This window comes from Xenopus tropicalis, chromosome 8 (genome assembly GCF_000004195.4).
Source record: "Xenopus tropicalis strain Nigerian chromosome 8, UCB_Xtro_10.0, whole genome shotgun sequence".
NCBI lineage: Eukaryota > Metazoa > Chordata > Amphibia > Anura > Pipidae > Xenopus > Xenopus tropicalis.
In genome coordinates this window covers 98,785,617-98,810,027 of record NC_030684.2, presented here as the reverse complement: position 1 = coordinate 98,810,027, position 24,411 = coordinate 98,785,617, and the positions used below count along the sequence as shown (strand labels likewise).

The 24,411-nt window shown below is 39.7% G+C and overlaps 1 protein-coding gene across 2 annotated transcripts in view; it reads right to left on the bottom strand.

Annotated features, from left to right (window-relative positions):
* tdrd9 (tudor domain containing 9) overlaps positions 1-24,411 on the bottom strand; it is a 120,754-nt gene that overhangs the window by 3,287 nt on the left and 93,056 nt on the right. For both annotated transcript variants that reach the window (XM_012968700.3, NM_001251817.1), the window contains 10 exon segments: positions 18,546-18,657; positions 13,119-13,331; positions 8,752-8,841; positions 8,110-8,370; positions 5,262-5,411; positions 4,786-4,856; positions 3,316-3,425; positions 3,052-3,148; positions 614-752; positions 391-509 (listed from right to left, as the gene is read on the bottom strand). In XM_012968700.3, coding sequence (XP_012824154.2) covers positions 391-509; positions 614-752; positions 3,052-3,148; positions 3,316-3,425; positions 4,786-4,856; positions 5,262-5,411; positions 8,110-8,370; positions 8,752-8,841; positions 13,119-13,331; positions 18,546-18,657 — 1,362 coding nt within the window.

Sequence of the window (24,411 nt, the reverse complement as noted above, 5' to 3'; positions counted from 1 at the left end):
CAGTGACTTTAATCGCTTTCATTTTACCCCAGGGTGGTGCTCCTGTTAGGAGAAAACCGCACAAGCCCAGGGTAGCTGCGAGCAAGTGTTTCATCTTTCTTCTGATTTTCTTGTTGAAGTTCAGCTTCTTCCTCTACAGCTACCCTGGGCGGGTGCAGTTTTATTCTAACAGGAGCACCAGCCCGGGGTAAAAGGTAAGCAATTAAAGTCACTGGGAGGTGCCTAACATTTTGGCAACCCCCCCCCCCCCCCAAGTGATGTAGCCTTTCCTTCTCCTTTAATGCTACAAAAAATTGAGGCAGAAAAATATTTTTCTCTCTGTTTAAACACACACACATACAAAACAACTATATATTGTTTTTAAGTTGTTAAATCATCACTTCCTCTTACTTCAGAAGCTTTTCACGAATATCCTCTTGAAAAAATCCAGGCCGTTCATATGATGAGTTTAGAGAACCATTATAGTTCTGACGTAAGACCTTGTTTATTGTTGATCTTAGGAGATTAATCTATAAAATGCAAGAAAAAAAGACAGGATAACCACCTTGAATTTGAACTCACAAATAAATAGTATACTGTAAAGTAACTGCAGTAAAAGCTCTCAAATATATACCTTTACCAGGTCATCCACAGAGAAATGAACATCAAAAGCTAGCTCAATGTCATGCTCAGGCCATATTGAAGTACCACTTTCATGGTGCCAACCTAAACCAAACAGTACACCTGTATAATGTTTTCTAGCGCCATCAACTCTGAAGAAAAAGAAAAATTTATGTTATTGTATTAATAATTGCTATGCCTAAACTGTTTATTTCAAGGTCTGTATGCTGGTGATTTTAGTGGTAGGATCTCGTGAGCGGTGTCCTCTAACAATGTCAGGAGAGGATGTAGTGTATCCTCCACTGAAAAGCTGAGCCTCTCTGTCTTAGTGCCTTTCGAGTTTTGAACATCATATTTTAGTATGTTGAACTTAGTGTTCCGTTCCTCTAGTTTCTAAAGCACAGTGCTGTGATTTTGAGCAACAGTGGTATCTCAGAGTGGGTTCAGTCTGCAGGGCCAAAGGTGGAGATGACAATATCTTCACCAAACTTTGTGTGTTTTACTATATAGACAGGAAGAATATATGGGTTTATACATTTTTTAAAGGCACTGCATGTCTGCATACCCTGAGCATCTAAAAGGAACAGTAAGCACCAGACCTGCAGAGGTTATCACAGATCTAGAGTTTTAATATAACATTTTCTGCCTCCTAGTGAACACACTTATCCCCTTGGTTCTATGAATAGGACACCTATATACAGTGGTGTGAAAAACTATTTGCCCCCTTCCTGATTTCTTATTCTTTTGCATGTTTGTCACACTTAAATGTTTCTGCTCATCAAAAACCGTTAACTATTAGTCAAAGATAACATAATTGAACACAAAATGCAGTTTTTAAATGAAGGTTTACGTTATTAAGGGAGAAAAAAAACTCCAAATCTACATGGCCCTGTGTGAAAAAGTGATTGCCCCCCTTGTTAAAAAATAACTTAACTGTGGTTTATCAATTTCAATTTTCAATTTCAATATCAATTTCTGTAGTCACCCCCAGGCCTGATTACTGCCACACCTGTTTCAATCAAGAAATCACTTAAATAGGAGCTACCTGACACAGAGAAGTAGACCAAAAGCACCTCAAAAGCTAGACATCATGCCAAGATCCAAAGAAATTCAGGAACAAATGAGAACAAAAGTAATTGAGATCTATCAGTCTGGTAAAGGTTATAAAGCCATTTCTAAAGCTTTGGGACTCCAGTGAACCACAGTGAGAGCTATTATCCACAAATGGCAAAAACATGGAACAGTGGTGAGCCTTCCCAGGAGTGGCCGGCCGACCAAAATTACCCCAAGAGCGCAGAGACAACTCATCCGAGAGGCAACAAAAGACCCCAGGACAACATCTAAAGAACTGCAGGCCTCACTTGCCTCAATTAAGGTCAGTGTTCACGACTCCACCATAAGAAAGAGACTGGGCAAAAACGGCCTGCATGGCAGATTTCCAAGGCGCAAACCACTTTTAAGCAAAAAGAACATTATGGCTCGTCTCAATTTTGCTAAAAAACATCTCAATGATTGCCAAGACTTTTGGGAAAATATCTTGTGGACCGACGAGACAAAAGTTGAACTTTTTGGAAGGTGCGTGTCCCGTTACATCTGGCGTAAAAGTAACACAGCATTTCAGAAAAAGAACATCATACCAACAGTAAAATATGGTGGCGGTAGTGTGATGGTCTGGGGTTGTTTTGCTGCTTCAGGACCTGGAAGGCTTGCTGTGATAGATGGAACCATGAATTCTACTGTCTACCAAAAAATCCTGAAGGAGAATGTCCGGCCATCTGTTCGTCAACTCAAGCTGAAGCGATCTTGGGTGCTGCAGCAGGACAATGACCCAAAACAAACCAGCAAATCCACCTCTGAATGGCTGAAGAAAAACAAAATGAAGACTTTGGAGTGGCCTAGTCAAAGTCCTGACCTGAATCCTATTGAGATGTTGTGGCATGACCTTAAAAAGGCGGTTCATGCTAGAAAACCCTCAAATAAAGCTGAATTACAACAATTCTGCAAAGATGAGTGGGCCAAAATTCCTCCAGAGCGCTGTAAAAGACTCGTTGCAAGTTATCGCAAACGCTTGATTGCAGTTATTGCTGCTAAGGGTGGCCCAACCAGTTATTAGGTTCAGGGGGCAATTACTTTTTCACACAGGGCCATGTAGGTTTGGATTTTTTTTCTCCCTAAATAATAAAAACCCTCATTTAAAAACTGCATTTTGTGTTTACTTGTGTTATCTTTGACTAATAGTTAAATGTGTTTGATGATCAGAAACATTTAAGTGTGACAAACATGCAAAAGAATAAGAAATCAGGAAGGGGGCAAATAGTTTTTCACACCACTGTACATACAAAACAAATGTTTGTAAACCTTTATCAAAACTGTAATATTACCAGAGATATTACACCCACGGTCTCATTAATAAGCTATTGTAAAAAAAAAAAAAAATAGCTAAAAGTTTACCTTAATTCTATTACTGGAGCAAACAACATGCTGATAAGTGCTGGCAATCCTGGAATTGGAGGGAGCAAAGATGTCTCACGTAGCATTATCACAGAACCTAAATAGAAAACAGACAAGGGAAAATGACATAGCAATGTTAAGATTGTCATTAAAGCTGTATTTATAAACCATTTTATTTGAATGATCATAAAAAAAAAAGAAACGCTTAAACTGGAGAACAAGGCAATTAGGATCAGGAACACAATATTATGGAAAAGGCTTTACCAGATGCATTTACAGAAACAGATGCAGCAACAAATATTCTCTGGTGAGGTGCTTCTGGGGCTTCATTAAGTACCACTGAATTAATGCTTTCCTTTTCAATCCAAACTGATCTATAAATTGAAAAAAAACAACATTTTTCATAGGTGATTATGAATACTGCTGCTGCTCTTTTCAACTAAAAATCACAAGATTCTTATCCACCTAAGAAGTTAGGAACAAACCAGTTAAATCAGGGTGATAGAATGCCTTATTTTGGCTTTATTCGGGAGAAAAAGTGAGAAATGCACTGCTATATACAATACCTGCTTCAAATTAACAGAAAAAAAAATTCTATACAAGCCATTTTTTACTACACTGCAGTGATAGTACCACTGATCTATTATTGTTTTGCATATACTGTGCTTTTATTTGCTGTTTTGGAGGACACAGTAATATGTTGTTTTTTTCTGTTCCAGAAAGTAATTTGCTACCAAGAGATCAAGATTTTTTTTTTTTTTTAATGCCATTTTAGTACATGCTAATAAAAAGCTAGGAAGGTGGTATGCTATGGAGATCTTCATGTTCAGCCCTGGTTGTCTGGCAACAACCGAGCTGTGTCACATCAAACCCTGTTGAATGTCAGGTCAATGTTAGCCCAATTATACTGATTTCAAGCATAATGCTTGAATGTCTGGGAATTAATGTCAGATCATCTTATGATTCTGCAGTCCTTGGCTTAAGTTTTTTGGCACTCCAGGCAAACCTTACACCTTTATACAGAACTGTTTTCCCTTATTTTTACTATAATTAGCCATTTCTTTGCCACACTGTGCCTATAAAAGGTATTCACCCCCTTGGAAGTTTTTATGGTTAATATTCTTGAAAATCAGATGTTGCTGCTACCAAGATAACCAAGACAACAAAACCAGCAAATAGAAAAGGACACACACTCATAATCAGTCTCAGGTATCGTCGCAAATTACAAGAGAGTGTATGCAATCTCTGGGGACTATTCCCAGAAGTTAGAGGATTCCCCTTGAGAAAGGCTCTTTGCCGAAACGTTGGGGTAATTCTCATCTTTTATTATTATTATTATTAACATTTATTTATAAAGCGCCAACATATTCCGCAGCGCTGTACTTTGGCAAGTGTATCCGCTGTATGTCTCTTTTTGCCTATGCACATTTTATGTGTTATTTTCTGTAATTTTGTAATTAAAATTGATTGTTGTTAAACCCTCTGTATATTATATAAAGGATTACTATTTTTTTTAATACTACCACTGTGCTTGTGTTATCTATGTGCAAACCCTTAATCTGAAGTTATGGCCATTCCCAGAAGTTAGATCATATTTTTGCAAGTCATTCAACTTAACTCATAGAAGTTAAGCTCTTTATCACAATATACTATCTTTTTTTTCCAAATTTTTTTGCTAAAATCAATGCAATACCACAATGGTAGTATATATCATTGAAACTGATGCTTCTTTACCTGAATTTGGAAACTCTCATCAGGCTATGAAATTTCACTTCATAGGGACTAAATGGACCATGTAGCACAGCCTAAAACAAACAAAAAACATCAATGTTACAGCCTGTATAAAACTGCATGTAAAGTCACAGAGATATTTCACAGAAATAGAACCTGTACTTTTTGAGACTGACATAACATGCATTAAAGATGTATATGTATAATATACTGTATATAGTCACGTACGTACAGTTGTTACAAAATTGCAAAATCACTGCTTTAAATGTGTGAATAAATGCATTGCCAATTACAGACTTAAGTCAGACAAAGTGCATACACGCAGCCTTTCCAAGTTGTTTGCAGCACTGTTTTACAAGTAGAGTGGGGAGCTTGCAGTGACATTGCTTCTTGTTACCAGAGGTACAAAGTCACGCCAAGCTCCCCCTGCTTGTGGAAGAGTAGAAGACTAAAATTTGAATGCATATTTTTGCCTTTACCTTACACTGTTGGATCCCAAGTTTATTTTGAGTAAATTTGTCTAGCATTTTCTCAATCTGATTTTTTTCATCCTCTTTTGCAAAACCTTGCTTGTATGGCTTTTTATTACACTCTGGCAGGAACAGTTCCTTCAAAACTTCATTGCTTTGCTGAAAGAGAAAGAATTATAATCTGGTTTAAACACTAAGTAAACCAGGAGAGGAAAAACATATTATACATGGTTCATAGTTACATGGTTAATAAAATTACAGGTGAGTAACATTTCTAGCCAACTAAAGGTTAAAGGCCAGATTCATTATAAATCACAGCTTGTGCTGAAAGCATATCAATATAACAAAATAATACATATCATCTGCGTAGCTTGACTTGGCTGGGCCACCCTGCAAAAAGATTTTTGGGGCCCCCTCCATATTATGTTACTAAAAACTCCTACACCCTATAACTGCAAATACATGGATTGGATGGCGCACTGCAGGCAGGAGGGAGGGTGCGGGTCCACCCCCCCCAATCATTTTTTTTTTAATCCATGATAAAATAAAATAGAATCCTTTGCAAGTTTAAGGTGAGCTTTTTATTTTTTGAAAAATCTGAACAAAGAATTTTAAAAAACCACTGCAGAGAAAAGAAAAGCAATCTATGCAATAAAACAGGGGTAGGGATCCTATGGCTCGGGAGCCAGATGTAGCTCTTTTGATGGCTGCATCTGGCTCGCTGCCAAATCTTTAATAAAAAAATAAGGGGGGCGTGGCTGGCGCTCGGCGGATAGAAGCAGTGTTCTAAGCCTTAGAACACGTCTTCTATCCGCCGAGCGCAGGCCACACCCTCCTCCATCGCATCCGCATCTGGCATCCTTGGCACCCACCCTACCTTGCCCCTGCGCTCGGCGAATAGAAGACGTGTTCTAAGTCTTTCTTATTATTATTAACATTTATTTATAAAGCGCCAACATAATCCGCAGCGCTGTACAATAAGTGGGTTTCATACATTGGACATACAGAGTAACATATAAAACAATCAATAACCGATACAAGAGATGAAGAGAGCCCTGCCCAAAAGAGCTTACAATCTTAGAACACTGCTTCTATCCGCTGAGCGCAGGCCACGCCCTCCTCTGCATCACATCCGCATCTGGCATCCTTGGGACCCACCCTACCTTGCCCCACAGCATCCGCAGCCAAGCATATTGTATGGCTCTCACGGAATTATATTTTAAAGGACAATGAAAGGTTAATATAAATTAAAAGTAAGTCTAAAGGCACTCTTTTAAAGTACTTACTGCATATCTAAATTCCCAGATCCCTGCTTGCCTCTCTGAGATATGGTGCTGGCAGCCTACAGCAGTGTGAAGACTACAGTGACATCACTGAAATCTCTCTTACCTTCCTGTAGGTGCCAGCGGCAGCCTTCCTATTCTCTGAGCATGTGTGTAACTTGATCCTGTCTGCTGTTCTGAGCTACACATGCCCACCATCCAATCAGAAGCGGATCTGCCAGAGGGGAGGGGGGGAGGGAATGAAACACATGTGCAGTATGAAGCAAGGAGGGAAAGGAAGGGAGAATACCTTTTTAGAGATGGCTGCCTGTTCTAGAAAATGTGAAGTAAATGTGACTTAGTAAATATTTGATTAGGTGAGCCAAAAGTGTGGCGTTTTTACTAAACAATAGGAGGACTATTGGGCAGTATGCTTTTTAAATTCTGACTTGCATTCTCCTTTAAAATATGTGGTGTTTATGGCTCTCTCAGCCAAAAAGGTTCCTGACCCCTGCAATAAAACATAAGCAAGATTTAGTCCGATGGCCCACAGAGAGAGAGGTAGTCACTTACTACCACGGGTGACTAACCGCTCCGAAATGCCTTTCCACCAGCAACAATAGGAGTCACTTGTAGAAAGGCCTACGCATCACTTCAGCATTCTGAAGTTGGGCAAAGTTTCCTCCTGCAGGCAATTTCATGCGACTTTGAAAAGCCGAAACGATGTGTAGGGTGAGTAATTCGCTCCGTGGGCGATTAGCCTAAGACCTCTATCATGTTTTTTTACATAAATATGCCCAAAGCCAAGGTACGACTACTATATTAATGTGGGAAACAAGGTGATTTTTATGTTAAAACAGGATTTTAGAAGGCCAATGGATATCTTTCACTTCAAAAAATGCTAATATTCTAAAACCAAAAATGTTCCCTTTAAGTTGGCAGATTTGTGCTCCTTCCATCTGGAATCACTGGTGATCAAATGCAGGCACTACTTTCTTCCTAGGGAGCTGCACTGCATCATTCGTATGGCAGTCTATGTTCCTACCTGAACAAAAGGTGTTATTGCACTATAATGCAGATATTGCACCAAGCTACAAATCTCTTATCCTGCTTTATCAGACTGAATCCTGAAACATCAGTACCCACACTTCAGGTTTCTGAAGACAAGGTACAGAAAGTTTTTAGACAGAAAATACCCCACAAGGTGGCAGAGGCTGAAATGAGGTCTCCTGAAGAGCCTGGCAAATATATTCAGAAATATTGGAGGTCTATACCAACATATATAAATACATCTCTAATTAAAGCTGTGGACCCTTGCTGTTTCACTAGGCCATTATATTAGAATGCTCTTTAGGAACTACAGCTAGGCCATTAATAAAAAAACACATTATTACATTTGACAAATATTTTTCCATGTCATCATAGTGCTAAACACAGACACTCCTCAAGGCTGTTTAGGGTTGTACAAACCCCCGCCGCTGATGAGTTCGCCAGTGCATAGGCGCTAAGGTGCGCATTCTCGCACAGGGGAATTCGTCAGTGGAGGGGATTTGCATAACATAACGATTATGCAACAAAACTTTTAATTAACATACATTGGATTCATAGGATTCTTCAGCTGGCTCTGCATATCCATCAGCAATAAGCAAATCTCTTATACTTTTTTCTTCAAGATTTTCAAAATGTCGGTACACGTCAACATGAAGAATATCGTGAACTATAGAATGAACCTTCACCATAAGGGCACATCCATTAACCAAGGCATCAAACCTCTCACTAGCACTGCGACACCACTGTTCTCCACAAATCAAAGATTTTGCAGAAGGACGCATCTTGCAAATCTTGAACTCGAGTGCCTAAGAAACAAAATATAAAATTCAAGCAACTTATAAAAATGGATACCACAAAAGTGTTATTTTGTACTGCACAGTGCATATATCAAATTTAAAGATAAGCTGGAGACAGTCTGGCTTCTATTACTGTTCCTCTTTGCTTAATGTTGCAGCGATAGTAAAAAGGTTTCTGGCTTCTTTCTAGCTAGGGTAGTAGGATTTTTTTTGGTAGTAGAAATGGGTCAACTAAGAAGGCATTGAGCAAATGGCCTTTAGAATTGGGCATGAACTTCTGAAGATCAGATGGTGGAATGCAGCAAAATTGGCTAAGGGGGTCACAAGGATATCCAAGTAATCCTTCATGAACTGTACAATAAAATAAAACAAAGCTGAAAGCTTTCTTACCTGAAAAGGAATATTTAGAATTGTTTCATGAATCATCCTTAAGAGCGTCAATTCCACCTGTGACTTGTTACCATAATCCACAAAAAAAACCTGAAAAACACAATTATAAAATGCCAAAATATATACGGTAGTAATTTAATATTGGGTAATAAAAAAAAAATAAGGCATCTAGCTTAACATAACTTGTTATTAATAGCTTCATTTAACAGAATTGTGCAGAATACAGACAGTAACAAAATAAAATGGATATTTAGCAAAGGCAATGCAACAGTTCAACAAGAATCTCCCAAAAAGTGTTAAACAAATCAATTGGGGTTTTTCAAGAATTTTGAGCTAAAGTGTCTTTTTTCACATTTAGATGAGTTAGTTCAAGTAAACTGTTTATGCCAGCTGGCTAGTATGTATTTGTGCTCTTCTTTTAAGAAGTACATTAATAACGTAAAAAAAATAGATTTGCTACACTAAGGAAAGATGTTTCTCTATTTGAAGCCCAAATCAATCTCAAGCACTGACAAAAGTTCTGACTTGGCATATAAATGTTTACTAAAAAAATAGATTTCCACATTTCTTACTTATATTCTGTCCTCACTATTTTTCCTGTATATCAAATAGATTTAAAATGTCACATATTACTCTTTAGTATGTGGTGCCTAAAACATGCCTTCAAGAAATAATACTATGTCAAAAAAATTTAGATCTAGGTCCGTCTTATAACGGTTAAGCTATACAGCTACTGGGGAAGGCAAATAGACATGTCTTTCTACAGCTATCAATGGGAAAATATTGAGGGCTTGCAGTATCTGACATCACTTAGAGCCTGCTGCATTATTTTAATAGAAACACTAGTACTGCATATTCAGATCTATTGCTAATATATACAGCGTATATTGCCTTTGGCAAATCCTGGAATTTAAATCTTAGTCCAACTTCTTTATGGAAAACAGATTTTAACAGATTTTTATTTCTACATGTGACATATAAATCTGAATAATACTGTAATCTCTATCATAGGTTATTTTCTGTTTCCCATGAAAAAATGTTTAATTTTATTTTAAAAAATTTTTAAAGTATGGATTTGAGGTATTGGATATTGCATTTAGCTCTGTCAGATATTTCCTAACTTGCTACCCATTATCCAGATAGTTCCGAATTACGGAAAGGTCATCTCCCATAGGGTCCATTATTAGCAAATAATTCTACTTTTTAGAAATTCTTAATGTTTTTTTCTCTATAATAATAAAACAGTACCTTGTACTTGATTGCAACTAAGATATAATTCATCCTTATTGAAGGCAAAATAATCAATAATAATAATAAAAGGTACATTTTATTTTTTTTAAGGGATTCTGTCATGATTTTTATGGTGTACTTTTTATTTCTAAATTATACTGTTTACATAGCAAATAATTCACTCTTCCATTTAAAATTTTATTCTTGAATCAACAAATGTATTTTTTTCTTAGTTAAATGGTAAATTTAGTTTTTTGGGGTTTGTTTTTTTTTTTTTTTTAGTTAGGTAAATAGTTGTAATACTGAGGTATAGGCAGCCATCTCAGTGCATTGTGCCCGAGTGCCTAAGCTTTCAGAAGGAGCCAGCGCTACACATTAGAACTGCTTTCAGATAACCTATAATTTCTCCTACTCCCGTGTAAATATTGTGTAACCACGTAACTAGTGCTACTTTAATACATACAGGGAGCTGCTATCTTGTTACATTCTCATTGTTCTGCTGATTGGCTGCTGGGAGGGGGGTGATATCTTTACAACTTGCAGCGCAACAGTAAAGAGTGACTGTTTATCAGAGCACAGGTCACATGGCTGTAGCACCCTGGGAAATGAAGAATATGGCTAGCCCCATGTGAAATTTCAAAATTAAATACTGAATATACTAGAGTATTAAGCCAATCCGAATATAAGCCGAGGTACCTAATTTTACCTAAGAAAACTGGAAAAACCTACTGACTCGAGTATAAGCCTAGGATGGGAAATGCAGCAGCTTCTAAGTTTCAATAATCAAAATAAATTCCAATAAAATTAGGATTTATCAATCTTACTGAACAAATATGTGCAGGAAATGAGTATGCGAGATGCCAGGCTCCCCCCTACTGCCTCCTCTAGCAGGGTCACCTGGAGAAGTAATCACTCATTAATACCTGCCTTGCTCCTCAACCTGTCTATCAAAACCGGAGCTGAGAGCAGGGAGCGTGTGATGTCACACCGGGGGGTGGGGCAAGGAACTAGGAAGCAGCGGAGCACAGAAGAGCACACAGGGAATCAGGTAGCAGAGGGTGTTAGTTGGAGGGACTCGAGTATAAGCCGAGGGTTAATTTTTCAGCATATTTTGGGTGCTGAGAAACTCGGCTTATACTCAAGTATATACGGTATAAAAAAAATCTGTTTCTGTTTTTGACAAATGGATTTGAATGCAGGATTCTGCTCGAGAAGCTCTATTAACTGATTTAAAAAAAAAAAAAAAACAAACAGTTGTAGGGGTTCAGGTGAAAACACCAATGGAAGTAGTATATCTGTGAGGTTAAGTTGTAGAGATGGAAGTTGGAAGCTGGAGTTTGATCTAGGCTGTTCTGGGTGCTTTATTGTTTTATAGGAAAGGGCTTAGAATTTGGTTTAATTTCTTAGAGATTTTTGGGGGGACACACATTGGGGCATTATAGAGCAGGTATATGAGCTTGGGGAGACAGATCATTTTAATTATGTTAATCCGGCCCCAAAGAGATAATGGTAGCTTGGTCCAGTGGAGTAGGGTCAGTGATTGGTTAGTAAGGACTGGATTCAGGTTGAGGGTCATGTATTTGGTTAGGTCAGTGTGGATTCTAACCTCAAGGTATTCAAATTGGTGGGCCCATACAAGCAGAATCTTGGGTGGTAAGTGATGGGGTTGGTTGGGGTCTATTGGGTAGAGGACAGATTTATCCCAGTTAATCTGAAGACTGGAGAAAAGGCCAAACCGATCAACTAGGTCAAGTAATCCAAATTAGAGAATCATTAGGGTTAGCCAAGTATATGAGATCATCTGCAAATAGGGATATTTTCTTCTGTATAGTGGAATAGGTTAGGCCTTTAATTTGGGGGATGATTGTCTAATTATAATAGAGAAGGGCTCAATTGCTAAGGCAAATAGTATGGGGGATAGAGGGCATTCATGCCTTGTTCCTCTGGTTAGCAAAAAGGGGGGTTATATAAAGCCATTAACACTGACTGGCTATGGGGCTCTTGCAAAGGAGCTTGATCCAGCATAGGCATCTAGAACAAAGCGGGACCTCCCACAGGTAGTCCCATTACACAGAATGAAAGGCCTTTTGCAGAATCTAATGAGGCCACTACCCTAGTTCCAGTTTCCACATGGAGATTGTTGAATAGTAAATGAGGTCTGGGACCACCTGTTGCAGGCAAGGATATTGTCTAGGATTTTAGTGTCGGCTCTGAGGAGGGATATGGGAGGATAAGAGGTGCAGAGAGATGTGGGTCCTTGCCAGGTTTGGAAATAACCACTATCTGTGCTTCTGCAAATGATGCAGGTATGCAGTTTGCTGTTCGGAAGGTTTTTAAGAGCTGAAAAGTGAGGTTCTATACCAATCTGGCGGTACTCCATCTGGCCCCAGTTTCCAATATGTGGGTAAGGAGGCTATGTCCTCGGCTATTTCTTGAGTGCATATGTGGGCAAAAAAAGCCTTGTCATCAGGAGAAATAGTTGGGATAGGAATCTGGTTTAGAAATTGGTGCAGCTGGGTTCTAGAGTAGGTTTTGGTAGAAGTCTAGAGGTTCTTATAAAAGGTGGCAAATTATTCTGCTACATTTCTGGGGTCCATTGCTGTGGAGCAGTCACTAAGCTTCAATAGTGGGATTGCAGAGGATGCAGAGTGTGGTTAATGAGGAATTCCAGCAATTTGCTGTTTTTATCACCTTGGTTTTTATCACCTTCGTCAGGCTTTGCTGGTTAGACATATGGTGGCTCTGTGTAGGGAGTCATGTGCCCTTTGGAGCCCAGCATATAGGGTCAGGATTTTGGATGTGTGCTGTTTCATCCTCTTCGAGTATACTTTCAGCTGTTTTAATCTGTTCTATTGTATCATTCCTAGCTTGGGAAACTGCTGTCATATGGGGCCCCCTCATGACTGCCTTTGAGGCATCCCAGAGGGTCACTGGAGAAGCACAGTTGGCATCGTATGCCCAGTATTCATTATAGGCCTGGGTGTTAAAAGAGGATACTTTAAATGATTTTTTAGTAAACTTAGGGTATGGAGATCCAAATTATGTAAAGATTCCTTATCTGGAAAACCCCAGGTCCTGAACATTGTAGATAACAAGTCCCATACCTGTAAATATAAAATCAGCATGAATATACCTACCATAGCAGTACTTCCAGAAATGTATAAGATCTGAGCCCTGTAATAACTTTCACTATCTTTGTTTGTAAAAGGCGCCAAGCACATCATGTTTGAGTGTGGTCTTTCTGTAAGGGGAACCAATTGCTGCTGTCTGATATTTGTTGCTAGCTCTTCCAAAATGGCCATACTTTTCGTATCAATGCTGAATCCCCAAAAATGACCCACTTCCACAACCTAAAAAGAAGAAATAATTAAAACTGTTGCAAGTAACAGCTCAAAAAGTAAAAATATGGGATATAGTATCTGACAAGGAAAAATCCAAAAAGCTTCAATTTATATCAACTGCATTTCTGATTGCTTAGAGACTACTATAGGGTAATATTTATTTGCTTACCTGCCACAGACTAATATTCATGATGTATGCACTTAAAGGAGATGTCAACCCTAATTTGAATTTCACTTCTAATGGATAGGGCACCTTACCCCCACTTAAAACGCATAAGTGCTGCTCCCTCAATCTCCTCCTACAGCCTGCACCACCGCATTCTTTTCTGCTCTGTTTTGCGTGTCATCTGGTGGCCATTTTGCCAGGTGACGTCATTGAGAGCACGCACCTGACCTCTTCAAGGATTTTTTTTTTTTTTTCGAGCTTCTGCTTTTTTAAACAAAGCTGTACAGACAGCTTTTTCCTTAAAATGAAACTGTTAGGGCATTAAACAACAATAAAATTAAACAGAAATGAAGTGTACATTGCTTAAGTATTTCAGCAAACACTGTTTAAGCTTGCAAGACTCACTTATAAAATGCCTGCAGATCAGATTCAGCGGTGAAAAGGTTAAACTTTCCTGCCTGCAGTCAGAAGAACATGTTCCAAGAGAGGGAGCAGAGAGCTTTTGTTTACAAAGGCAGAGTTAGTATAGCAACTGCCTATGCGATCGGCTCATTGGAGGATTGACTGTTGGCGTGGTTACAGAGTTCAATCATCTGCTGTGTAGAGAAGAGATCCATCTCAAGCGAGCATGCTCATTAAAACGGCTTGGAACTGGGCATGTGCACCACGCCAGGCAGACAAGGAGATTCGTAAGGGAGGGGGGAGAGGGAGTTATCCAGGTCTGCAGTGAGAGAAACTCCAAAGGATCGTTGCAGCTTCAGTGTTTGCTTCTGAGGGACAGCAGTGGCAGGTATTTAAACAGTGCTGTGAGGCTTTTCTCTGCTAAAATGTTTGGTTGGGGGGTTGACATGTCCTTTAAGCTCTCATATATACGTTTTTAGCAAAACGGCACCCATAGTCTGTAAAAAGCTTACCAAAGTAAACCAAATGGTCCAGGTGCTCCAACCCCAAACCCCCAGCTCCAGGGAACGGACAAACCGTTAGACATCAAAACAAAAAGACAGGGGAAGGGCACTCTGGTAATCCAAAAACAGGCCATTACAATAATTAAAAAAAAAAAAAAAAGGTTTAATATATACTCATCTCAAAAAACCTGACGTGTTTCATGTCCATCTGACACATATCAAAGTAAGACAGGTCCAAAATACAAAAAAATCATTCTTTCGTACTGTGCATATTTTCTGCATCTTTTTCGTACATTTGCGCAACTTTTATGTACTTTGCGACAAAATGGTATTGTCTCGACGAGTACAAAAGTTTTGGATTCATCCAAGCTTCGGTATCGTGACTTTCCTTGGGCCAGGTTGGAGCTGCAGAGTGCCATTGAGTCCTATGGGAGGCTTCCAAAATGAGGTTTTCCCGCCATTTACGATCGTTCGGATACAAAAATTTTGTGACTTTTGGATCGCCAATGCGATATTATCGTGACTAATACGATTTTTTCATAAACATTTTAGTGATATTTGCAATCAGAAATGATTGTATCTAATCCGAATTTTACCCATTTCGGGATTCGAACTCGTACTTTGATGAATGTGCCCCTTAATCTATGATTAAGTGTCTATAAGATGAGTATATAATAAAGCTTTTTTTTTTAACTATTGGAATGGCCTGTTTTTGGATTACCAGAATACCCTTCCCCTGCCTATTTTTGTTTTGATGTATGCCACTTAGGCTCATAAAAAGGTTTGCTGTTGTCATTGCATCTACAACTCCAAGAATCCCTCCACTGCAATCTTGGTCCATGTGGAAGCCCTCCTGAGATTCTAGCCTGTCGTAACCCAGGTAAGACACACACACACACACACCACCAGAACACAACCTTTTTAAAATATTTGATATTATTTCGTGAAAACTCCTGTGAGGGCTGTCATCTGAATATATATATTATATATACAGTGGAGGAAATAATTATTTGACCCCTCACTGATTTTGTAAGTTTGTCCAATGACAAAGAAATGAAAAGTCTCAGAACAGTATCATTTCAATGGTAGGTTTATTTTAACAGTGGCAGATAGCACATCAAAAGGAAAATCGAAAAAATAACTTTAAATAAAAGATAGCAACTGATTTGCATTTCATTGAGTGAAATAAGTTTTTGAACCCTCTAACAAAAAAAGACTTAATACTTAGTGGAAAAACCCTTGTTTGCAAGCACAGAGGTCAAACGTTTCTTGTAATTGATGACCAAGTTTGCACACATTTTAGGAGGAATGTTGGTCCACTCCTCTTTGCAGATCATCTCTAAATCCCTAAGGTTTCGAGGCTGTCTTTGTGCAACTCTGAGCTTGAGCTCCCTCCATAGGTTTTCTCTTGGATTAAGGTCCGGAGACTGACTAGGCCACTCCATGACCTTAATGTGCTTCTTCTTGAGCCACTCCTTTGTTGCCTTTGCTGTATGTTTTGGGTCATTGTCGTGCTGGAACACCCATCGACGACCCATTTTCAGTTTCCTGGCAGAGGGAAGGAGGTTGTCGTTCAGGATTTCACGATGCATGGCTCCGTCCATTTTCCCGTTAATGCGAATAAGTTGTCCTGTGCCCTTAGCAGAAAAACACCCCCAAAGCAAAATGTTTCCACCCCCATGCTTGACGGTGGGGACGGTGTTTTGGGGGTCACAGGCAGCATTTTTCTTCCTCCAAACACAGCGAGTTGAGTTAATGCCAAAGAGCTCTATTTTGGTCTCATCAGACCACAGCACCTTCTCCCAGTCACTCACAGAATCATTCAGGTGTTCATTGGCAAACTTCAGATGGGCCTGCACATGTGCCTTCTTGAGCAGGGGGACCTTGCGAGCCCTGCAGGATTTTAATCCATTGCGGTGTAATGTGTTTACAATGGTTTTCTTGGTGACTGTGGTCCCTGCTAATTTGAAGTCATTAACTAACTCCTCCCGTGTAGTTCTAGGATGCTTTTTCACCTTTCTCAGAATCATTGACACCCCACGAGGTGAGATCTTGCGTGGAGCCCCAGAGCGAGGTCGATTGATGGTCATTTTGTGCTCCTTCCATTTTCAAACAATCGCACCAACAGTTGTCACCTTCTCTCCCAGCTTCTTGCTAATGGTTTTGTAGCCCATTCCAGCCTTGTGCAGGTCTACAATTTTGTCTCTGACATCCTTGGACAGCTCTTGGTCTTTCCCATGTTGGAGAGTTTGGAGTCTGCTTGATTGATTGATTCTGTGGACAGGTGTCTTTTATACAGGTGACTAGTTAAGACAGGTGTCCTTAATGAGGTTGACTAATTGAGTAGAAGTGTCTAACCCATCTGTGGGAGCCAGAACTCTTAATGGTTGGTAGGGGTTCAAAAACTTATTTCACTCAATAAAATGCAAATCAGTTGCTATCTTTTATTTAAAGTTATTTTTTCGATTTTCCTTTTGATGTGCTATCTGCCACTGTTAAAATAAACCTACCATTGAAATGATACTGTTCTGAGACTTTTCATTTCTTTGTCATTGGACAAACTTACAAAATCAGTGAGGGGTCAAATAATTATTTCCTCCAGTATATATATATACTGGAAATAATGCTGCTCTAACTGTAAAAGGAAGAAGTGTGGGAGTAAAAGATGCCAAACATGCATAGAATTGGCAAAGTATATGTTGTGTACAAATTGTCGCAAATTTTTAAGTAAAAAAATTAGGCTCATCTGTCATAGAAGCTGATGCTTCAGGGCTGATTTAACTAAAAAAAACTAATCCCAATGTTTTCTGAGCTGCCATGTAATGAGAATCTCAATGAATGAGCCTCATTACTTTTATATTCTATATTTTCTGTATTTTGTGAGTCAGTCCCTTGTCCCTCTCCCTTGAAGCAGTACAGATTATGTGTTGTGAATCAGCATAAAAACACAGGGACCTACAAGAGGCATCTTCAGAAGCAGATATTTTCATTGCTAAAGGGCTGCAGTGACTTTGGGCTGGTACAGAGTACAAAAACAAATTGTGCAGCATTTTTATCTTCTTTGTTGTTTCTGATTTTAATTGTCAACTTCCTGTCCCATGTCACCGGGACGATACAGCCACTATCATAATGCAAAGGTGATGAAGACTGGTTCTCTCTTGGTTCTGGCTGCAAAACCTGGTAAACTTTTGCTAAAAGTGTATTAAAGGACAAGGAAAGTCAAAATCTATTAAGCACACTATAAATAGTACTAATATTGCTATGTAAAAACGCTATATTTCTGGCTTGCCTAGATTTACAGAGATACACATACTAGAAACGGCATACTTTCAGTTTCAGTGAACGGCGCCGCCATCTTGTCCAGCATTTCTGTATGGGCTACTGCTGAAAAGCACAAGCCAGCCCCCCCCCCCTCAAAAACCCATACCCCCCCACCCTGATCCCCGCATCTGCCGGCTCACAAACCCATACCACCCCGATCCCCACACCTGCCGGCTCACAAACCACCACCGCAAACTCCCACCCTGCTCTGCTCTGAAAATGTACTTTTATATTGTTAAATGTCTGATCTCTTCCTCCTACATGTGTCTGTCACAACCCCCGCTGCACACGCTCCCGGCACCTGCCGCCTCGCTTGCTTCTCCTCCTGCCAAAATGGTTATCCTATAAAAAGGTTTTCCTTTATATAGAGTAGTAATATGCCAAACTGAATAATTCTGAAAAGCAAGGCACAGTGTACTAAAATGTTATTAAAGGTATCGGGCCCCTTATCCAGAAACCCATTATCCAGAAAGTTCAGAATTACGGAAAGGCCATCTCCCATTGTAATCAAATAATTCACATTTTTAAAAATTATTTCCTTTTTCTCAGTAATATTAAAACAAAACCTTGTACTTGATCCCAAATAAGATATAATGAATCCTTATTGGAGCCAAAACAATCCTATTGGGTTTAATTGCTCTTTAAATAATTAGGATTTCCTACCTTTAGTCTACTAAAAATTATATAAAATCCCCAGGTCCCAAGCATTCTGGATAATGGGTCCCATACCTGTACGACATGAAGACAGCTTCTGTGGGGAAAATGTGCCATCCACCCAAGAGTGAATTCAGAAAAAGCACTATTTTGAACTCTAAAGCATTTTAATCTTACCTCTGTGATATTTACAGATAATGTAAGACCATCCAATGTTTCTAAATGTTTTTCCATTGTCTTGGCGACATGTACCGATTCAAAGGTTTGTGTTTGGCAGTCCACATTTATTCTAAAATAAAATTCAAAATGACATCATTAATTACATCATAAATCACAAAGAGATCTTATGCAAATTAGGTTTAATATTATTATTATTATTAATAATTATTTAAGGTTAAATATTATGTGGAGTATTCAGTATTTGTCAGAATAAAATTTAATAGTTTTGGTGTACAATGGCACATGGGGCAATTCTGGGTGTCAAGAAATTTCACTTTCAGGCACTCGTCATTCAAAGATAGGTACTTTCAACCATTTTGTCGTTTTGAGTTGAATAATGCCTAGGTTATGAAACAATTAATAGTTCCACTGCCAAAATAATGATAAAAACCAGCCAGTAAAAGATTGTTGTTATGCTTTAGCATACCTGAGTAAACAGCCCTAGAAGCTCCCTCTATTTAAGATAGCAGCTGCCATTTTAGCTTGGTTTCGGTAGCTTTCGTGCTGCAGCTCTGGCTTTAGATCACACAGCACAGTTGGGAGGGGGGTGATGGGAGGAGGATAAAAGAGGAGCAAACTTAGCAGACTCATGCTGTGACCTGAAGGATTCTTCTCAGACCAGGAAGCATGACACAGAACAACATGTGCACACAAAAGAAAAGAAATCCTGTTTTTCTTTTGAAAGAGGACTCAGTGCAGATTTTCTGTGAGTGCTTATGGCTTTGTTTACATAGACCTTTCTGATAAAGCATACTTAGTTTATACCTTTTCTTCTTCTTCTTTAAGGAAAGAGCCTGTAATAACATAACTCTTATCTGCATATTGTCATTTTTTTCTTAAATACATTTCAGTTTGCTGGTTATTTAACAGCAAGGGATTTTTTAACCTTTTTAGTGCCATAGGACGTAGATTCTACGTCCTAGGTACCAAGGGACCAAAGTGCCATAGAACGTAGAATCTACGTCCTACAGCACTAACGGGTTTACAAGCGCTGCGCTCGCTTTTAAAGCAGCGCAGCGCTTGTAAAGCCTGCACAACCCCCTAGGCAACGAGCAAGGAAGGTCATACTTACCGATCCGGGTCCCCCAGCGCCGCCGATCCGGGTCCTCAGCCAATGACAGCAGTGGACACGCATTGATGACGTGTCCACTGCTGTCCCTTTAATTGTCGCCGCCCCCGCCGTCGCCTCTTCACTCTGCTGCCACGTGAGACTGCTGGAGCCCCCCTGCTGCCTTCCTGCTGCCTTCCTGCCAGATTGGACGCCCTGATCGCCTGCCTGCATTGTGTAAGCTGAACTACAACTCTCTAACCACTGTTTATTTTGCTTATTTCAATCTCAACTGTCTAAAATTTTTTTTTTTTTTTTTTTTCCATTTCTTCTTCTATCTTTGTCATTGTTACACTTTTGTACACATACACACTTATTTACAACTTTCCCAAGCACACACAGACACTTACACACACACTTACACTTACACTTTTTTTTTTTTTTTTTTTCTTTCTTTCTTTTCTTTTCTTTCTTTCTTTGCTTTCTCTGGCAGTCTTTTTTTTTTACTAAAACTTTATTTCTGATCTTGCTCTATAATTATCTGATTTATTTGGTTGCATTTTAGTGTTTTTTTTGCATTTTCATAATTGATTTCTGTTTTTGAATTATTCTATTGCACTATAACTTTTGTATTGCTATTGGGTGCTGAATTTGCAGTGACATTGGTGGATCCAGGGCTCTGACCACCGATTTCATTGCAATAATTGTTCTTCTGTTGGTTTGAGCGGTTTTTATTTGAATTTACTGATTTTATGGTGTTTTATCTTTGCATTGTTCTTTAATTGTGTATTTAGTGCCCCCAAAAGGTTGCTTTTGCAGTGACATTGGTGGATCCAGGGCTCTGACCACCGATTTCATTGCAATTATTGTTCTTTGATTGCTTTTAGTGGTTTTATTCCATTTTAACTTCATTTGATTTCAGTTGTTCTAGAAAGGTCCAGAGGTGCTAAGATTGTTCTGGTAGTTTCTATTGCCAAGGGTTAGGCTGATGCCACACATGGCGTAGGGCTGATTTTTTCAGCAAGTGGAAAAACGCTTGCCGAAAATTCAGCCCTACGCCTGCTACTTGTGCCTGCACCCGAATGAATGGAATACGCTCGGGTGCAGGCACATGTAGCCGATATACACATGAAAACGCGAGACTTTGCATTCTCACGCGTTTTCATGCGTATATCGGCTACATGTGCCTGCACCCGAGCGTATTCCATTCATTCGGGTGCAGGCAAAAAAAAAAGGGGTGCATAGAGTGCAGCCCCAATATTATGCATTTTCAGGTTTGGCGGCCATGTACTTATGTGCACCCATACATATGGGGTATCGTTTTATTCAGGGGAACTTGCAGATTTATGGTTAGTAAGTTTTTGGTAGTTGCCATGGAGATTTTGGGGAGAAATCTAGGTTTGTATCTGGTTTTTCCTTGATTTCTGACCAAAGCGTGACTTCTGCAAGGGACTGCGGCCACAATTTTCCATGTAGAAAGAGAAGAGTGGTGTCTTTGAATAGCTGAAGCTGTGCACTTTTCATAAATATATAGTTATTTCACAGGTAGGGGGGTGTTTAGACTAAATAACTGCAGGTAGAGCACATAGAGCACAGACCCCCCTTATGCATTGCCCCTGTTTGGGGGCATTTGGTGGCCACGTTTTTATGTGCACCCATACATATGGGGTATCGTTTTATTCAGGGGAACTTGCAAATTGAGGTTTAGTAAGTTTTTGGTAGTTGCCATGGAGATTTTGGGGAGAAATCTAGGTTTGTATCTGGTTTTTCCTTGATTTCTGACCAAAATCTAGGTTTGTATCTGGTTTTTCCTTGATTTCTGACCAAAGCGCTGACTTCTGCAAGGGACTGCGGCCACAATTTTCCATGTAGAAAGAGAAGAGTGGTGTCTCTGAATAGCTGAAGGTGTGCACTTTTCGTAAATATATAGATTGTGGGGGTTATTTCACAGGTAGGGGGGGTTAACACTGAAAAACTGCAGGTAGTGCACATAGAGCGCAGCCCCCAAAATTTCAACTGAAATTGCCCTTATGCATTGCCCCTGTTTTGGGGCATTTGGTGGCCACGTCTTTATGTGCACCCATACATATGGGGTATCGTTTTATTCAGGGGAACTTGCAAATTGAGGTTTAGTAAGTTTTTGGTAGTTGCCATGGAGATTTTGGGGAGAAATCTAGGTTTTTTATCTGGTTTTTCCTTGATTTCTGACCAATGCGCTGACTTCTGCAAGGGACTGCGGCCACAATTTTCCATGTAGAAAGAGAAGAGTGGTGTCTCTGAATAGCTGAAGGTGTGCACTTTTCGTAAATATATGATTGTGGGGGTTATTTCACAGGTAGGGGGGGTTAACACTGAAAAACTGCAGGTAGAGCAAAGCCCCCCCTTATGCATTGCCCCTGTTTGGGGGCATTTGGTGGCCACGTCTTTATGTGCACCCATACATATGGGGTATCGTTTTATTCAGGGGAACTTGCAAATTGAGGTTTAGTAAGTTTTTGGTAGTTGCCATGGAGATTTTGGGGAGAAATCTAGGTTTTTTTTATCTGGTTTTTCCTTGATTTCTGACCAAAATCTAGGTTTGTATCTGGTTTTTCCTTGATTTCTGACCAAAGCGCTGACTTCTGCAAGGGACTGCGGCCACAATTTTCCATGTAGAAAGAGAAGAGTGGTGTCTCTGAATAGCTGAAGGTGTGCACTTTTTGGAAATATATAGTTTGCGGGGGTTATTTCACAGGTATGGGGGTGTTTAGACTAAATAACTGCAGGTAGAGCAAAGCCCCCCGTTATGCATTGCCCCTGTTAGGGGGCATTTGGTGGCCACGTCTTTATGTGCACCCATACATATGGGGTATCGTTTTATTCAGGGGAACTTGCAAATTGAGGTTTAGTAAGTTTTTGGTAGTTGCCATGGAGATTTTGGGGAGAAATCTAGGTTTTTTATCTGGTTTTTCCTTGATTTCTGACCAAAATCTAGGTTTGTATCTGGTTTTTCCTTGATTTCTGACCAAAGCGCTGACTTCTGCAAGGGACTGCGGCCACAATTTTCCATGTAGAAAGAGAAGAGTGGTGTCTCTGAATAGCTGAAGGTGTGCACTTTTCGTAAATATATACATTGTGGGGGTTATTTCACAGGTAGGGGGGGTTAACACTGAAAAACTGCAGGAAGTGCACATAGAGCGCAGCCCCCAAAATTTCAACTGAAATTGCCCTTATGCATTGCCCCTGTTTTGGGGCATTTGGTGGCCACATCTTTATGTGCACCCATACATATGGGGTATCGTTTTATTCAGGGGAACTTGCAGATTAATGGTTAGTAAGTTTTTGGTAGTTGCCATGGAGATTTTGGGGAGAAATCTAGGTTTGTATCTGGTTTTTCCTTGATTTCTGACCAAAGCGCTGACTTCTGCAAGGGACTGTGGCCACAATTTTCCATGTAGAAAGAGAAGAGTGGTGTCTCTGAATAGCTGAAGGTGTGCACTTTTTGGAAATATATAGTTTGTGGGGGTTATTTCACAGGTATGGGGGTGTTTAGACTAAATAACTGCAGGTAGAGCACAGCCCCCCCCTTATGCATTGCCCCTGTTTGGGGGCATTTGGTGGACACGTCTTTATGTGCACCCATACATATGGGGTATCGTTTTATTCAGGGGAACTTGCAAATTGAGGTTTAGTAAGTTTTTGGTAGTTGCCATGGAGATTTTGGGGAGAAATCTAGGTTTTTTATCTGGTTTTTCCTTGATTTCTGACCAAAATCTAGGTTTGTATCTGGTTTTTCCTTAATTTCTGACCAAAGCACTGACTTCTGCAAGGGACTGCGGCCACAATTTTCCATGTAGAAAGAGAAGAGTGGTGTCTCTGAATAGCTGAAGTTGTCTTTTATTAATCAATATACAGTTTATATGGTTTTTTTCACAGGTAAGGGGCAATTTTGTCTGAAAAGCTTTGAGATGTGCACATAAATTGCAGCCCCATTATTATGGATTGCCCCTGTTTTGGGGCATTTGGTGGCCACGTCTTTATGTGTACCCATACATATGGGGTATCGTTTTATTCAGGGGAACTTGCAGATTGATGTTTAGTAAGTTTTTGGTAGTTGCCATGGAGATTTTGGGGAGAAATCTAGGTTTGTATCTGGTTTTTCCTTGATTTCTGACCAATGCGCTGACTTCTGCAAGGGACTGTGGCCACAATTTTCCATGTAGAAAGAGAAGAGTGGTGTCTCTGAATAGCTGAAGGTGTGCACTTTTCAGAAATATATAGTTTGCGGGGGTTATTTTACAGGTAGGGGGGGTTAACACTGAAAAACTGCAGGAAGTGCACATAGAGCGCAGCCCCCAAAATTTCACCTGAAATTGCCCTTATGCATTGCCCCTGTTTTGGGGCATTTGGTGGCCACGTCTTTATGTGTACCCATACATATGGGGTATCATTTTATTCAGGGGAACTTGCAGATTGATGTTTAGTAAGTTTTTGGTAGTTGCCATGGAGATTTTGGGGAGAAATCTAGGTTTGTGTCTGTTTTTTCCTTGATTTCTGACCAATGCGCTGACTTCTGCAAGGGACTGCGGCCACAATTTTCCATGTAGAAAGAGGAGAGTGGTGTCTCTGAATAGCTGAAGGTGTGCACTTTTCAGAAATATATAGTTTGTGGGGGTTATTTTACAGGTAGGGGGGGTTAACACTGAAAAACTGCAGGAAGTGCACATAGAGCGCAGCCCCCAAAATTTCAACTGAAATTGCCCTTATGCATTGCCCCTGTTTTGGGGCATTTGGTGG